Here is a 17,500-nt window from a genome sequence, read left to right as displayed (position 1 = left end):
AGGTGATTTAATATTCATGTGGACGTTGATAATGACAGTCTCAGTACTGCATTTATCTCATTATTAGACTCAACTGGCTTCTCTCAGTGTGTAAATAATCCCACTCACCGTCTTAATCACACCCTCCACCTTGTTCTGGCTTATGGGATTGAAATTGAACATTAATAATTTTTCCACAAAATCCTATTTTATCAGATCATTTTTTAATAACTTTTGAATTCCTGTTACTGGATTACACACCATTAGACAAAAATGTCCTCACTAGATGTCTCTCTGATAGTGTTGTAGATAAATTTAAGGAAGAAATTCCGTCAGTACTGAATTCACTGCCATGTCTCAATACTACAGAGGACTCTTATGTTAACTTTAGTTCCTCTCAAACTGATAATCTTGTTGATAGAGCTGCAGGCTCATTACGAATAACACTCGACTCCATCGCCCCCTTAAAAAGGAAGGTAATAAAACATAAGAGGTTAGCTCCATGGTTTAACTCCCAAACCTGCAAATTAAAGCAAACATCATGAAAATTGGAAAGGATTTGGCGTTCCAGCAAACTAGAAGATTCTCGCTTAGTCTGGCAAGATAGTGCTAAAACATATAGGAAGGCCCTCTGTAATGCCAGAGCCGCCTATTACTCAGCATTAATAGAAGAGAATAAAAACTGCCCTAGGTTCCTTTTCAGCACTTTGGCTGACAAAGAGTCATAACTCTACTGATCCATGTATTCCTATAGCTCTCAGTAGTAACGACTTTATGAGCTTCTTTAATGATAAAATTCTAACTATTAGAGACAAAATTAACCACCTCCTGCCCTCAACTGGCACCGTTCTCTCCCCAAACACAGGAACCTTAGAAACAGCTGTAAATCCTGACATATATTTGGACTGTTTTTCTCCAGTAGACTTGTCTGAACTAACTTCAATGATTTGTTCAGCTAAACCATCAACCTGTCTCTTAGATCCCATCCCAACTAGGCTGCTTAAGGAAGCCTTACCCTTAGTGAGCACTTCTTTACTAGATATGATCAATCTGTCTTTAGTAACAGGCTATGTACCACAGTCCTTTAAAGTAGCTGTAATTAAACCTCTTCTTAAGAAGCCTACTCTTGATTCAGGTGTTTTAGCCAATTATAGACCTATATCTAACCTTCCATTTCTCTCTAAGATCCTTGAGAAAGCAGTCTCTAATCAGTTATGTGACTTTCTACATAACAATAGTTTATTTGAGGATTTTCAGTCAGGATTTAGAGGCATCATAGCACAGAGACAGCACTGGTGAAAGTCACTAATGACCTCCTAACTGCATCAGACAAAGGATTTGTCTCTATACTTGTCCTGTTATATCTTAGCTCAAGCACCGTTGCTGGAGCTGAATCATGTTTAGTCTTTTGTCGACTCTTCTTGTTTGTTCAGAAACCTCGTTATGAAGTTCGTTGGAAGGTGATCGAGTCAGTGAGTCCTGATGGACAGCAGTACACCTACCTCGACCCCGCCCACCTGCCATACAGCTCCACCTGGGAAATACCACGAGACAACGTAGTACTAGGTAATACTGATAACACATAGTACTATGTAATACTGAGGTGACATAGTAACAGGTAATCCCCAGAGATAATGTAGTACTGGGTAATCCCCAGAGATAATGTAGTACTGGGTAATCCCCAGAGATAATGTAGTACTGGGTAATCCCCAGATAGGACGACATTAATCCCAGAGACTATAGAGTACAAGGTACTATGCAGGTAGTACGAGGTAATCCCAGAAATAATTAAATACTACGTAATCCCTAAAATGATGTAGTATAGGGAAAGACCACATTGTACTAGGGAATCCCCCGGAGCAGGTATTATATTAAACTACAAAATTTATTCTGAATTAATCCTGAATTCATCTTGAATTAATCCTGTTTCAATCATGTCAGATGTTTGCTCTTTCAGAATAATCTGTCTGTCTGTCTGTCTGTCTGTCTGCCTGTCTGTCTGTCTGTCTGTCTGTCTGTCTGTCTGCCTGTCTGACCTGTCTGTCTGTCTGTCTGTCTGTCTGTCTCTCTGACCTGTCTGTCTGTCTGTCTGCCTGTCTGTCTGTCTGTCTGTCTGTCTGTCTGTCTCCAGGTCAGGTGTTGGGTTCAGGTGCGTTTGGTCGTGTTGTCGAGGCGACGGTCTCTGGTCTGCTTCACTCTCACTCTACGACTAAAGTGGCTGTGAAGATGGTCAAACGTACGTGTCTGTCAGTAAAATCACAGTCTTATAATATATATATATATATATATAATCTGCTGTGTGTTCATCATGTTTTCTTTAAGTGAAAAATTCAAAGCATAAACTCTGTGTTTTCATGTCTGCATCAGATGGAAATATTCCACGTCTGCTGCTTCATTTCAGACGCATTTCATGAAAACTAAGATTTGACATGTTTGGAAACGTTGACATCATCTCCACAATTTAAAATAAAGTTCCTGTTTTAAAGTCTTAACGTCTTACCAGACGACCTCATTTTGTGTACAAGCCTGAAAATAATGTACCCAAAATAAGAAGGTTTGATTACAGTCATAACCCTGCTGTCATTTCAAAGGCAAATCTTTAAATTTCACAAACAAAAAGTCAGAATAAGTATGAATTATCCTGAACATAAGGCTACCAAGGCTAAAGTATCCTGTGTGTGTGTGTGTGTGTGTGTGTGTGTGTGTGTGTGTGTGTGTGATCAGAAAGCAGTGGTGCAGTTCAGTCTCTGATGTCGGAGTTGAAGGTTTTGGTTCATCTCGGTCCTCACCTGAACGTTGTAAATCTGCTCGGAGCGTGCACTAGAGGAGGTACCCGCTTTAATCCTGACTTAATCATAAACTGACCCTAAACTAATCCTGACTTTATCCTAGACTAATCCTAAACTAATCCTGACTTTATCCTAGACTAATCCTGACTTTATCCTAGACTAATCCTGACTTTATCCTAGACTAATCCTAAACTAATCCTGACTTTATCCTAGACTAATCCTGACTTAATCCTAGACTAATCCTAGACTAATCCTGACTTTATCCTAGACTAATCCTGACTTTATCCTAGACTAATCCTGACTTTATCCTAAACTAATCCTGACTTTATCCTAGACTAATCCTGACTTTATCCTAGACTAATCCTAAACTAATCCTGACTTTATCCTAGACTAATCCTAAACTAATCCTGACTTAATCCTAGATTAATCCTAAAATAATCATCTACAAACTTCAAACTAAGCCTGATTTAATCCTAGACTAATCTAAATTCTACATAAATTCTTCTACTAATCCTAAACTAATCCTTGATTAATTCTATATAAACCTCAATGTGAAACCTAACCTTCCTTCTGTTTGTTTCTGTCAGTGTGACTCATGATGTAAAACTATTTGTCTTTCAGTGGTGTCTGGCTCGGTTTCTGTCTGATCAGATACACAGATGCTTATCAGTGCTTAACATAACTGCGACACCTGAGGTCTGAACTAGAAGCAGGTTCAACATATCCAGGATATCTTCTGGTTATCTGGCTTCACTGAGCCTGACTTTGTCCGTCCAGAACCAGAACTATGAAGCTGTTACCAACCAGCTCAGTAACTCTGGTTTAACAGCTACGAGCACGTTCATGTGAAAGAGGCGGGTCGTTAATAACGAGCTCGTTCATGTGAAAGAGGCGGGTCGTTAATAACGAGCTCGTTCATGTGAAAGAGGCGGGTCGTTAATAACGAGCGACGTCATGTGAAAGAGGCGGGTCGTTAATAACGAGCGACGTCATCAGAACCATGAATGAAGTTCTTCATATGAGATGAAACAGTGAAACCAAGAACCTGCAGATTCAACCAAGTGAATGTAAACGAGCCTGTAATCATACAACAAACACTAGAAATCATAAATAAATCAAATCCATGTAGGAATTATTCTATATGACTGAAGTATAGAGGGAGTGTTTTTACTGTTTACAAACCATCTGAATATGTCACATAACAAACTTAAAGTAACGTCAGACTGTTTCTGCTGCTGAAGCAAAGAGTGTAAAAGTATTTAATGACTGATGATTTATAATCATGGAGCCAATTAACAGTGAGGATTATTGATCTCTGGTGTTTATCTGCAGTTGTCTGATGTTATTCTGACTGCAGCCATGAATCAGAGAGTAAAATCACTATTAAACTATTAAAATATGTGTTTAGTGTCGTAAACGATCTCCTTGGACTTCTGTCCATGTCGGGATCCTGTAGGAATGATGACTCTTTTTTTCCAGTGATGTGATTGGTCAGTGGTCGGGAGTGTTGATCCTGCTCCAGGAGCAGGTTAACTGTTCAGCATCAGTTACCATGGTGACGAACCCTGGTAAGAGGTGAACTGCATGTTGTAGGACTGAAAACCCAGAGTTACACCTGAAGTTACCTGCTGACCACAAACCTGCTTCCTGGTTCAGACCTCTGAACTTTACCTGTTGGTCTCTCCAGGTCCTGTCTATCTGATCACTGAGTTCTGTCGTCATGGAGACCTGGTGAACTACCTGCAGCGGAACAAACACACCTTCCTACAGAGTGACGCACACACCAAGAGGTCAACACACACACACACACACACACACATTCAGTATAATAAATATAATAATATAATAAATGTCTGAAACGTGGTGTCGTCTGCAGCGATGCTGACGGAGGCTACATGGACATGAATAAAGAGGAGAGCGTTCAGTACGTCGCCATGCAGGAGCTCAGCTACGCCGACATCGAACCCGCGGTGTACGAGACGCCGTACACTTCACCAGGTGACACAAACACAACGAGTGAACCTGTCTGAGTGTGGATCATATTTATACCGAACTATTATTAATCATAAAAACTTTATTGACATAGAACATTTGATATAAATAAATGCAATACAGGAATATTAATAACAGTTTACACTGATGACTAATCTGACAAATGTTTCATTGTCACTTTAAACAGTTATTATTTTATAGAACTGACTGTTTCACATTATTATAAAATTATGTTACATTTCATCAATATGATTATTAACAAAGTTAAATTAATACTAATTTAATGACATGTAAAAAGTGTTTTCTTAATTGTGACACTTAGATGTATTACATGTTCTCTCCTGTATGAAAAGTCTTACATCAATAATGTAAAACTGGATTTAGATGAATGGTATTGATTAAGTATATTGATCTGAGTGATGTGACTGGTTTTGTTTTCCTCCTTCAGACCAGCAGGAGGCGTCGTCTCTCCTCCTCAGTGACTCTCCTCTCCTCAGCCTCAATGACCTCCTCAGCTTCTCCTACCAGATCTCTCAGGCCATGGACTTCCTCTCCTCCAGAAACGTACGGTCACTGATCAGTACATCACTAATCACTACACAGCTGATCAATACATCACTGATCACTTCACAGCTGATCAGTACATCGCTGATCACTACACAGCTGATCAATACATCACTAATCACTTCACAGCTGATCACTACACAGCTGATCAATACATCACTAATCACTACACAGCTGATCACTACACAGCTGATCAATACATCACTAATCACTTCACAGCTGATCAATACATCACTAATCACTTCACAGCTGATCAATACATCACTGATCACTACACAGCTGATCAATACATCACCGATCACTACACAGCTGATCACTACACAGCTGATCAATACATCACCGATCACTACACAGCTGATCAATACATCACCGATCACTAAACAGCTGATCAATACATCACTGATCACTACACAGCTGATCAATACATCACCGATCACTACACAGCTGATCACTACACAGTTCATCAATACATCACCGATCACTACACAGCTGATCAATACATCACCGATCACTACACAGCTACCATGCCGTGTTGTGTGTTGACGTGTTATGATGCCGTGTTGTGTGTTGACGTGTTATGATGTCGTGTTGTGTGTTGACGTGTTATGATGTCGTGTTGTGTGTTGACGTGTTATGATGCCGTGTTGTGTGTTGACGTGTTATGATGCCGTGTTGTGTGTTGACGTGTTACCATGCCGTGTTGTGTGTTGACGTGTTATGATGCCGTGTTGTGTGTTGACGTGTTATGATGCCGTGTTGTGTGTTGACGTGTTATGATGCCGTGTTGTGTGTTGACGTGTTATGATGCCGTGTTGTGTGTTGACGTGTTATGATGCCGTGTTGTGTGTTGACGTGTTACGATGCCGTGTTGTGTGTTGACGTGTTACGATGCCGTGTTGTGTGTTGACGTGTTACCATGTCGTGTTGTGTGTTGACGTGTTACCATGCCGTGTTGTGTGTTGACGTGTTATCATGCCGTGTTGTGTGTTGACGTGTTATGATGCCGTGTTGTGTGTTGACGTGTTACCATGCCGTGTTGTGTGTTGACGTGTTATCATGTCGTGTTGTGTGTTGACGTGTTATGATGCCGTGTTGTGTGTTGACGTGTTATGATGCCGTGTTGTGTGTTGACGTGTTATGATGCCGTGTTGTGTGTTGACGTGTTACCATGTCGTGTTGTGTGTTGACGTGTTATGATGTCGTGTTGTGTGTTGACGTGTTACCATGCCGTGTTGTGTGTTGACGTGTTATCATGCCGTGTTGTGTGTTGACGTGTTATGATGTCGTGTTGTGTGTTGACGTGTTATGATGCCGTGTTGTGTGTTGACGTGTTATGATGCCGTGTTGTGTGTTGACGTGTTATGATGCCGTGTTGTGTGTTGACGTGTTATCATGCCGTGTTGTGTGTTGACGTGTTATGATGCCGTGTTGTGTGTTGACGTGTTATGATGCCGTGTTGTGTGTTGACGTGTTATGATGCCGTGTTGTGTGTTGACGTGTTACCATGCCATGTTGTGTGTTGACGTGTTATGATGTCGTGTTGTGTGTTGACGTGTTACCATGTCGTGTTGTGTGTTGACGTGTTATGACGCCGTGTTGTGTGTTGACGTGTTACCATGCCGTGTTGTGTGTTGACGTGTTATGATGTCGTGTTGTGTGTTGACGTGTTACCATGCCGTGTTGTGTGTTGACGTGTTATGATGTCGTGTTGTGTGTTGACGTGTTACCATGCCGTGTTGTGTGTTGACGTGTTATGATGTCGTGTTGTGTGTTGACGTGTTACCATGCCGTGTTGTGTGTTGACGTGTTATGATGTCGTGTTGTGTGTTGACGTGTTATCATGCCGTGTTGTGTGTTGACGTGTTATCATGCCGTGTTGTGTGTTGACGTGTTACCATGCCGTGTTGTGTGTTGACGTGTTACCATGCCGTGTTGTGTGTTGACGTGTTACCATGCCGTGTTGTGTGTTGACGTGTTATGATGCCGTGTTGTGTGTTGACGTGTTACCATGCCGTGTTGTGTGTTGACGTGTTATGATGCCGTGTTGTGGGTTGACGTGTTATGATGCCGTGTTGTGTGTTGACGTGTTATGATGCCGTGTTGTGTGTTGACGTGTTATGATGCCGTGTTGTGTGTTGACGTGTTATGATGCCGTGTTGTGTGTTGACGTGTTATGATGCCGTGTTGTGTGTTGACGTGTTATGATGTCGTGTTGTGTGTTGACGTGTTACCATGCCGTGTTGTGTGTTGACGTGTTATGATGTCGTGTTGTGTGTTGACGTGTTACCATGCCGTGTTGTGTGTTGACGTGTTATGATGCCGTGTTGTGTGTTGACGTGTTATGATGCCGTGTTGTGTGTTGACGTGTTACCATGCCGTGTTGTGTGTTGACGTGTTATGATGTCGTGTTGTGTGTTGACGTGTTATGATGTCGTGTTGTGTGTTGACGTGTTATGATGCCGTGTTGTGTGTTGACGTGTTATGATGCCGTGTTGTGTGTTGACGTGTTATGATGCCGTGTTGTGTGTTGACGTGTTATGATGCCGTGTTGTGTGTTGACGTGTTATGATGCCGTGTTGTGTGTTGACGTGTTATGATGCCGTGTTGTGTGTTGACGTGTTATGATGCCGTGTTGTGTGTTGACGTGTTATGATGCCGTGTTGTGTGTTGACGTGTTATGATGCCGTGTTGTGTGTTGACGTGTTATGATGCCGTGTTGTGTGTTGACGTGTTATGATGCCGTGTTGTGTGTTGACGTGTTATGATGTCGTGTTGTGTGTTGACGTGTTACCATGCCGTGTTGTGTGTTGACGTGTTATGATGTCGTGTTGTGTGTTGACGTGTTACCATGCCGTGTTGTGTGTTGACGTGTTATGATGTCGTGTTGTGTGTTGACGTGTTACCATGCCGTGTTGTGTGTTGACGTGTTATGATGTCGTGTTGTGTGTTGACGTGTTACCATGCCGTGTTGTGTGTTGACGTGTTATGATGCCGTGTTGTGTGTTGACGTGTTACCATGCCGTGTTGTGTGTTGACGTGTTACCATGCCGTGTTGTGGGTTGACGTGTTATGATGCCGTGTTGTGTGTTGACGTGTTATGATGCCGTGTTGTGGGTTGACGTGTTATGATGCCGTGTTGTGTGTTGACGTGTTATGATGCCGTGTTGTGTGTTGACGTGTTATGATGTCGTGTTGTGTGTTGACGTGTTATGATGCTGTGTTGTGTGTTGACGTGTTATGATGCCGTGTTGTGTGTTGACGTGTTATGATGTCGTGTTGTGTGTTGACGTGTTACCATGCCGTGTTGTGTGTTGACGTGTTATGATGTCGTGTTGTGTGTTGACGTGTTATGATGCCGTGTTGTGTGTTGACGTGTTATGATGTCGTGTTGTGTGTTGACGTGTTATGATGCCGTGTTGTGTGTTGACGTGTTACCATGCCGTGTTGTGTGTTGACGTGTTACCATGCCGTGTTGTGTGTTGACGTGTTATGATGCCGTGTTGTGTGTTGACGTGTTATGATGTCGTGTTGTGTGTTGACGTGTTATGATGCCGTGTTGTGTGTTGACGTGTTATGATGCCGTGTTGTGTGTTGACGTGTTATGATGCCGTGTTGTGTGTTGACGTGTTATGATGCCGTGTTGTGTTGACGTGTTATGATGCCGTGTTGTGTGTTGACGTGTTATGATGCTGTGTTGTGTGTTGACGTGTTACCATGCTGTGTTGTGTGTTGACGTGTTATGATGCCGTGTTGTGTGTTGACGTGTTACCATGCCGTGTTGTGTGTTGACGTGTTACCATGCCGTGTTGTGTGTTGACGTGTTATGATGCCGTGTTGTGTGTTGACGTGTTACGATGCCGTGTTGTGTGTTGACGTGTTATGATGCCGTGTTGTGTGTTGACGTGTTATGATGCCGTGTTGTGTTGACGTGTTATGATGCCGTGTTGTGTGTTGACGTGTTATGATGCTGTGTTGTGTGTTGACGTGTTACCATGCTGTGTTGTGTGTTGACGTGTTATGATGCCGTGTTGTGTGTTGACGTGTTACCATGCCGTGTTGTGTGTTGACGTGTTATGATGTCGTGTTGTGTGTTGACGTGTTACCATGCCGTGTTGTGTGTTGACGTGTTATGATGCTGTGTTGTGTGTTGACGTGTTACCATGCCGTGTTGTGTGTTGACGTGTTATGATGCCGTGTTGTGTGTTGACGTGTTATGATGCCGTGTTGTGTGTTGACGTGTTATGATGCCGTGTTGTGTGTTGACGTGTTACCATGCCGTGTTGTGTGTTGACGTGTTATGATGCCGTGTTGTGTGTTGACGTGTTACCATGCCGTGTTGTGTGTTGACGTGTTATGATGCTGTGTTGTGTGTTGACGTGTTACCATGCCGTGTTGTGTGTTGACGTGTTATGATGCCGTGTTGTGTGTTGACGTGTTATGATGCCGTGTTGTGTGTTGACGTGTTACCATGCCGTGTTGTGTGTTGACGTGTTACCATGCCGTGTTGTGTGTTGACGTGTTATGATGCTGTGTTGTGTGTTGACGTGTTACCATGCCGTGTTGTGTGTTGACGTGTTATGATGCCGTGTTGTGTGTTGACGTGTTATCATGCCGTGTTGTGTGTTGACGTGTTACCATGCCGTGTTGTGTGTTGACGTGTTATGATGTCGTGTTGTGTGTTGACGTGTTATGATGCCGTGTCGTGTGTTGACGTGTTACCATGCCGTGTTGTGTGTTGACGTGTTATGATGCCGTGTTGTGTGTTGACGTGTTATGATGCCGTGTTGTGTGTTGACGTGTTATGATGCCGTGTTGTGTGTTGATGTGTTATGATGCCGTGTTGTGTGTTGACGTGTTATGATGCCGTGTTGTGTGTTGACGTGTTATGATGCCGTGTTGTGTGTTGACGTGTTATGATGCCGTGTTGTGTGTTGACGTGTTATGATGCCGTGTTGTGTGTTGACGTGTTATGATGCCGTGTTGTGTGTTGACGTGTTATGATGCCGTGTTGTGTGTTGACGTGTTATGATGCCGTGTTGTGTGTTGACGTGTTACCATGCCGTGTTGTGTGTTGACGTGTTATGATGCCGTGTTGTGTGTTGACGTGTTACCATGCCGTGTTGTGTGTTGACGTGTTATGATGCCGTGTTGTGTGTTGACGTGTTACCATGTCGTGTTGTGTGTTGACGTGTTATGATGCTGTGTTGTGTGTTGACGTGTTATGATGCCGTGTTGTGTGTTGACGTGTTATGATGCTGTGTTGTGTGTTGACGTGTTATGATGTCGTGTTGTGGGTTGACGTGTTATGATGTCGTGTTGTGTGTTGACGTGTTATGATGCCGTGTTGTGTGTTGACGTGTTATGATGCCGTGTTGTGTGTTGACGTGTTATGATGCTGTGTTGTGTGTTGACGTGTTATGATGTCGTGTTGTGTGTTGACGTGTTATGATGCCGTGTTGTGTGTTGACGTGTTATGATGTCGTGTTGCAGTGTTGACGTGTTATGATGCCGTGTTGTGGGTTGACGTGTTATGATGCTGTGTTGTGTGTTGACGTGTTATGATGTCGTGTTGTGTGTTGACGTGTTATGATGCCGTGTTGTGTGTTGACGTGTTATGATGCCGTGTTGTGTGTTGACGTGTTATGATGCCGTGTTGTGTGTTGACGTGTTATGATGCCGTGTTGTGTGTTGACGTGTTACCATGCCGTGTTGTGTGTTGACGTGTTATGATGCCGTGTTGTGTGTTGACGTGTTATGATGCTGTGTTGTGTGTTGACGTGTTATGATGCCGTGTTGTGTGTTGACGTGTTATGATGCCGTGTTGTGTGTTGACGTGTTATGATGCCGTGTTGTGTGTTGACGTGTTACCATGCCGTGTTGTGTGTTGACGTGTTATGATGCCGTGTTGTGTGTTGATGTGTTACGATGTCGTGTTGCAGTGTTGACGTGTTATGATGCCGTGTTGTGGGTTGACGTGTTATGATGCTGTGTTGTGTGTTGACGTGTTATGATGTCGTGTTGTGTGTTGACGTGTTATGATGCCGTGTTGTGTGTTGACGTGTTATGATGCCGTGTTGTGTGTTGACGTGTTATGATGTCGTGTTGTGTGTTGACGTGTTATGATGTCGTGTTGTGTGTTGACGTGTTATGATGCCGTGTTGTGTGTTGACGTGTTATGATGCCGTGTTGTGTGTTGACGTGTTATGATGCCGTGTTGTGTGTTGACGTGTTATGATGTCGTGTTGCAGTGTTGACGTGTTATGATGCCGTGTTGTGGGTTGACGTGTTATGATGCTGTGTTGTGTGTTGACGTGTTATGATGTCGTGTTGTGTGTTGACGTGTTATGATGCCGTGTTGTGTGTTGACGTGTTATGATGCCGTGTTGTGTGTTGACGTGTTATGATGCCGTGTTGTGTGTTGACGTGTTATGATGCCGTGTTGTGTGTTGACGTGTTACCATGCCGTGTTGTGTGTTGACGTGTTATGATGCCGTGTTGTGTGTTGACGTGTTATGATGCTGTGTTGTGTGTTGACGTGTTATGATGCCGTGTTGTGTGTTGACGTGTTATGATGCCGTGTTGTGTGTTGACGTGTTATGATGCCGTGTTGTGTGTTGACGTGTTACCATGCCGTGTTGTGTGTTGACGTGTTATGATGCCGTGTTGTGTGTTGATGTGTTACGATGTCGTGTTGCAGTGTTGACGTGTTATGATGCCGTGTTGTGGGTTGACGTGTTATGATGCTGTGTTGTGTGTTGACGTGTTATGATGTCGTGTTGTGTGTTGACGTGTTATGATGCCGTGTTGTGTGTTGACGTGTTATGATGCCGTGTTGTGTGTTGACGTGTTATGATGCCGTGTTGTGTGTTGACGTGTTATGATGTCGTGTTGTGTGTTGACGTGTTATGATGCCGTGTTGTGTGTTGACGTGTTATGATGCTGTGTTGTGTGTTGACGTGTTATGATGCCGTGTTGTGTGTTGACATGTTACCATGCCGTGTTGTGTGTTGACGTGTTATGATGCCGTGTTGTGTGTTGACATGTTACCATGCCGTGTTGTGTGTTGACGTGTTATGATGCTGTGTTGTGTGTTGACGTGTTACCATGCCGTGTTGTGTGTTGACGTGTTATGATGCCGTGTTGTGTGTTGACGTGTTACCATGCCGTGTTGTGTGTTGACGTGTTATGATGTCGTGTTGTGTGTTGACGTGTTATGATGCCATGTCGTGTGTTGACGTGTTACCATGCCGTGTTGTGTGTTGACGTGTTATGATGCCGTGTTGTGTGTTGACGTGTTATGATGCCGTGTTGTGTGTTGACGTGTTATGATGCCGTGTTGTGTGTTGATGTGTTATGATGCCGTGTTGTGTGTTGACGTGTTACCATGCCGTGTTGTGTGTTGACGTGTTATGATGCCGTGTTGTGTGTTGACGTGTTATGATGCCGTGTTGTGTGTTGACGTGTTACCATGCCGTGTTGTGTGTTGACGTGTTATGATGTCGTGTTGTGTGTTGACGTGTTACCATGCCGTGTTGTGTGTTGACGTGTTATGATGTCGTGTTGTGTGTTGACGTGTTATGATGCCGTGTTGTGTGTTGACGTGTTATGATGCCGTGTTGTGTGTTGACGTGTTACCATGCCGTGTTGTGTGTTGACGTGTTATGATGCCGTGTTGTGTGTTGACGTGTTACCATGCCGTGTTGTGTGTTGACGTGTTATGATGCCGTGTTGTGTGTTGACGTGTTACCATGCCGTGTTGTGTGTTGACGTGTTATGATGCCGTGTTGTGTGTTGACGTGTTACCATGCCGTGTTGTGTGTTGACGTGTTATGATGCCGTGTTGTGTGTTGACGTGTTACCATGCCGTGTTGTGTGTTGACGTGTTATGATGCCGTGTTGCAGTGTTGACGTGTTACCATGCCGTGTTGTGTGTTGACGTGTTATGATGCCGTGTTGTGTGTTGACGTGTTATGATGCCGTGTTGTGTGTTGACGTGTTACCATGCCGTGTTGTGTGTTGACGTGTTATGATGCCGTGTTGTGTGTTGACGTGTTATGATGCCGTGTTGTGTGTTGACGTGTTATGATGCCGTGTTGTGTGTTGATGTGTTATGATGCCGTGTTGTGTGTTGACGTGTTATGATGCCGTGTTGTGTGTTGACGTGTTATGATGCCGTGTTGTGTGTTGACGTGTTATGATGCCGTGTTGTGTGTTGACGTGTTACCATGCCGTGTTGTGTGTTGACGTGTTATGATGCCGTGTTGTGTGTTGACGTGTTATGATGCCGTGTTGCAGTGTGTCCACAGGGACCTGGCAGCGAGGAACGTCCTGGTCTGTGAGGGGAAGCTGGTGAAGGTCTGTGACTTCGGTCTGGCCCGAGACCTACCGAAGGATCAGGACTACGTCGCCAGGGGAAACGTATGTTAACTTAATTTCACCTCGTTAACAGAAAGCTAATTAATGTCGTCAGATCACATGATGTTGTTTTACTTTCAGACCTTCCTGCCGGTGAAGTGGATGTCTCCAGAGAGCATCTTCCAGAACATCTACAGCTCTCAGAGCGACGTCTGGTCCTACGGAGTCCTGCTGTGGGAGATCTTCTCTCTCGGTAAACAGGAAAACATATTTGATACCGTTTTATTCTATGTTTTTGTTTTTTTGGTGATAAAGTTATCAAATATGTGTTTAATTTGAATAAATCCTGTAGTTAGACTGATGCATATCCATCCACCTGCTGCAGTAGGAGGAGAATAAATCCTCTACTTGGTTTCTTCTTCTAAATTTAATTTGCAGTTTTATCGATTCCACATGTGTTAGTTAATAAAGAAAAGAGGTGATTTAAAATATGACATTTGTTTTCACAGCTGGTAAACATCCTGAGAGGAGTCACTGATCAGTTTTAAATGTTCCTTCAGCAGTATGTTGTGCCTTTTGACCCAGGTGGGAGCCCGTACCCCGACCTCCCCATGACCCAGGAGTTTTACTGCGCTCTGAAGAGAGGATACCGTATGAACCGCCCCGACCACGCTCCCCACAACATGTATGACACACGACACACACGCGTGTTCACTGCTGTCAGACAGAAATGAACTGCAGAGTTGGTTAATGTGGGATACGAGGACAGTTTGCTTTGTTTCTTGTGGATTACTGTAACTTTCTAGAGCTGCTTAGTCGATCATTAGAAGATTAATAAGTAACTATTTTGATAATTGACACATAAACTAAGCTGGTTTCAGTCTTTTATGTGATGATTTATTGCTTTTCTTTGTGGAACAAACTGAATATCTTTGAGTTCTGGACTGTTGGACTAAACTAGACATTTAAAGATGTAACCTGCAGGAAACTTTAAAGGACATTTTCACTGTTTTCTGACATTTTCTGGACCAAACGATAAACCAATGAATCAATAAGAAGGTAGATTTTGCCTTATTTTAAGGGGTCGAGTCATTTCAATTTTATTTATAAAGCACCAAATGTTATCTCAGGGTTCTCTCCACGTAGAGCAGGTCTAGACTGAACAATTTAATATACAGAGACCCAACATTCCTCCAGGAGCAGCAGGAAAAACCCCTTTAACGGGAAGAAACCTCAAGCAGAACTCATTAATGGAACATGAATGCATACATATAGAATAGAATATATATTCTGGATCACTTCAGGAAAAGAAAAAGGTGTTGAAGATGTTTTTACTGCTCTCACATGTAACATGAGTCAAACTTGAGTCTGTAAATCTGCTCATTAATAATGCAGATTTATGTAAATATCTTCAGAAACAGCCTGCTGGAGGACAGAGAGGAATCTGGGCTGTAAGGAAAGATGGATTTAAGAGAAATCTAAACAACTGTTGGTGAATAAAAATGTCACATATGTTTAAAATAAACATATCAGGATTTATAGAAATGAGTCAAAAAAAGGCAGAGTAGCAGATCTTTAACGTGAAAGTTTGTTGTGTCTTCAGCTTCGATGTGATGAAACAGTGCTGGGAGGAGAAACCTCAGGACAGACCCGCTTTCTCCTCGTTGGTCGTCTCCGTCGGCAACATGCTGACGGACGACTACAGGAAGGTAAATCAATAAATCTTCAGTCTTATTAGAACAGTTTCAGTCCGACTTCAGTCTGACTTCTCTTCTCCTTCGTCAGCGCTTCGTCCAGCTGACCGACGACTTCCTGAGAGGAGAAAATCCAGCTGTTGTTCGATCCAGACTGAGTTCATCCAGAGCTGCTGAGGACCAGACGGATCAGACCAACGGTGCAACATTCATCAGTTTATTCATAAATAAGAATCATTTTAGAATATTGAAACTCATTGAAACTCCACCCCTTCTCTTTGTACGCAGTAAGTCCCGCCCCCCAGATGAAAGTTCACCTGTTGGAGGCGGAGCCACAGGAGGCAGGCCCCTCCCACGGCACCTACATCATCCCCATCACTGACATCACCATAGAAACCGGCAGCGGCGCTGCGCTGGACGCAGTCAGGTATGACCGTCGAGCAAGGCACTAACTGTGATGAAGATGAGGATGATGATGATGATGATGATGATGATGTCTCCTCTGCAGCCCTCAGCTGTCAGACTACCAGGATGCACCTGGAGCACAGGAAGTGACATCATCAGCGGACAGACAGGAGGATGCGGCCCCTAAGTTGTCCCGCAGCCGTGATGAAGATGAGGAGAGCAGCCTGTGAAGGTCTAAGCTGCCTGTCAGGCAGAGCAGAGGGTTACATTACCCCTTTACATCCTCTACACTGCTCCTGTCAGGCAGAGCAGAGGGTTACATTACCCCTTTACATCCTCTACACTGCTCCTGTCAGGCAGAGCAGAGGGTTAAATTACCCCTTTACATCCTCTACACTGCTCCTGTCAGGCAAAGCAGAGGGTTAAAGTACCCTTCTACATCCTCTACACTGCTCCTGTCAGGCAGAGCAGAGGGTTAAATTAGCCCTTTACATCCTCTACACTGCTCCTGTCAGGCAGAGCAGAGGGTTAATTACCCTTCTACATCCTCTACACTGCTCCTGTCAGGCAGAGCAGAGGGTTAAATTAGCCCTTTACATCCTCTACACTGCTCCTGTCAGGCAAAGCAGAGGGTTAAAGTACCCTTCTACATCCTCTACACTGCTCCTGTCAGGCAAAGCAGAGGGTTAAAGTACCCTTTACATCCTCTACACTGCTCCTGTCAGGCAGAGCAGAGGGTTAAAGTACCCCTCTACATCCTCTACACTGCTCCTGTCAGGCAGAGCAGAGGGTTAAATTAGCCCTTTACATCCTCTACACTGCTCCTGTCAGGCAAAGCAGAGGGTTACATTACCCCATTACATCCTCTACACTGCTCCTGTCAGGCAGAGCAGAGGGTTATATTACCCCTTTATATCCTCTATGCTGCTCCTGTCAGGCAGAGCAGAGAGTTAAATTAGCCCTTTACATCCTCTACACTGCTCCTGTCAGGCAGAGCAGAGGGTTACATTACCCCTTTATATCCTCTATGCTGCTCCTGTCAGGCAGAGCAGAGGGTTAAAGTACCCTTCTACATCCTCTACACTGCTCCTGTCAGGCAGAGCAGAGGGTTAAATTAGCCCTTTACATCCTCTACACTGCTCCTGTCAGGCAGAGCAGAGGGTTAAATTACCCCTTTACATCCTCTACACTGCTCCTGTCAGGCAGAGCAGAGGGTTTGTTTAACTCTGAGATCTCCATTAAAACATGACATCATCAGCAGTCAGCAGGCTCACAGGTTTTTGTGCCCACAGTGTTGCCTGTCAGGCTGCAACAGAAATGGACTTTAAAAAGGTGTTTTTGAGTCAAGCGACAGGAAACAGACACAACATGAGGTGTGAATGAAATGTTTGTACAGCAGGTTCTGAATCAGATTTATAACTTTATGATATTCAGCTTCATATTCTTCATTTACTCTGAATTATCCTGCAATATCTGTATATCTGTTTTATATCTTTATATCTGTTATATCTGTTATGTCTATTAAATCTGTTATATCTGTGTATCTGTGTATCTGCTCTCGTTTATCTCGGCAGCTTTTAGAAACTTTCTACATGATTCATGTTCATCTGAACTGAAACTTTATTAAAAAAAATATTTAAAATCACATCCAGGAGTTTAAACTGATTCTGTTATTTATATTATCACATGGTTTATTGAATATTATATTAATTATGGCATTCT

At 43.6% G+C, this 17,500-nt stretch overlaps 1 protein-coding gene across 3 annotated transcripts in view; it reads left to right on the top strand.

Moving 5' to 3' along the window:
* Positions 1 to 17,423, top strand: part of LOC122995831 (platelet-derived growth factor receptor beta-like) — a 35,390-nt gene extending 17,967 nt beyond the window's left edge. Inside the window, exons 16-29 of one of the 3 annotated variants that reach the window (XM_044371208.1) lie at positions 1,413 to 1,545; positions 2,111 to 2,215; positions 2,704 to 2,808; positions 4,456 to 4,558; positions 4,645 to 4,766; positions 5,209 to 5,324; positions 13,620 to 13,742; positions 13,821 to 13,932; positions 14,265 to 14,364; positions 15,283 to 15,388; positions 15,465 to 15,573; positions 15,662 to 15,800; positions 15,882 to 16,028; positions 16,082 to 17,423. In XM_044371208.1, the coding sequence (XP_044227143.1) occupies positions 1,413 to 1,545; positions 2,111 to 2,215; positions 2,704 to 2,808; positions 4,456 to 4,558; positions 4,645 to 4,766; positions 5,209 to 5,324; positions 13,620 to 13,742; positions 13,821 to 13,932; positions 14,265 to 14,364; positions 15,283 to 15,388; positions 15,465 to 15,573; positions 15,662 to 15,800; positions 15,882 to 16,008 (1,500 nt within the window). In that variant the 3' untranslated portion in view covers positions 16,009 to 16,028; positions 16,082 to 17,423. Of the gene's footprint in view, positions 1 to 1,412; positions 1,546 to 2,110; positions 2,216 to 2,703; positions 2,809 to 4,455; positions 4,559 to 4,644; positions 4,767 to 5,208; positions 5,325 to 13,619; positions 13,743 to 13,820; positions 13,933 to 14,264; positions 14,365 to 15,282; positions 15,389 to 15,464; positions 15,574 to 15,661; positions 15,801 to 15,881 lie in introns of all 3 variants that reach the window. The other 2 variants (XM_044371206.1, XM_044371209.1) reach the window with 2 other exon arrangements.
* Positions 17,424 to 17,500: the final 77 nt, after the last annotated feature.

Source organism: Thunnus albacares, chromosome 13 (assembly GCF_914725855.1).
Source record: "Thunnus albacares chromosome 13, fThuAlb1.1, whole genome shotgun sequence".
Taxonomy (NCBI): Eukaryota; Metazoa; Chordata; class Actinopteri; order Scombriformes; family Scombridae; genus Thunnus; species Thunnus albacares.
This window is presented reverse-complemented; position numbering and strand designations above follow the sequence as displayed.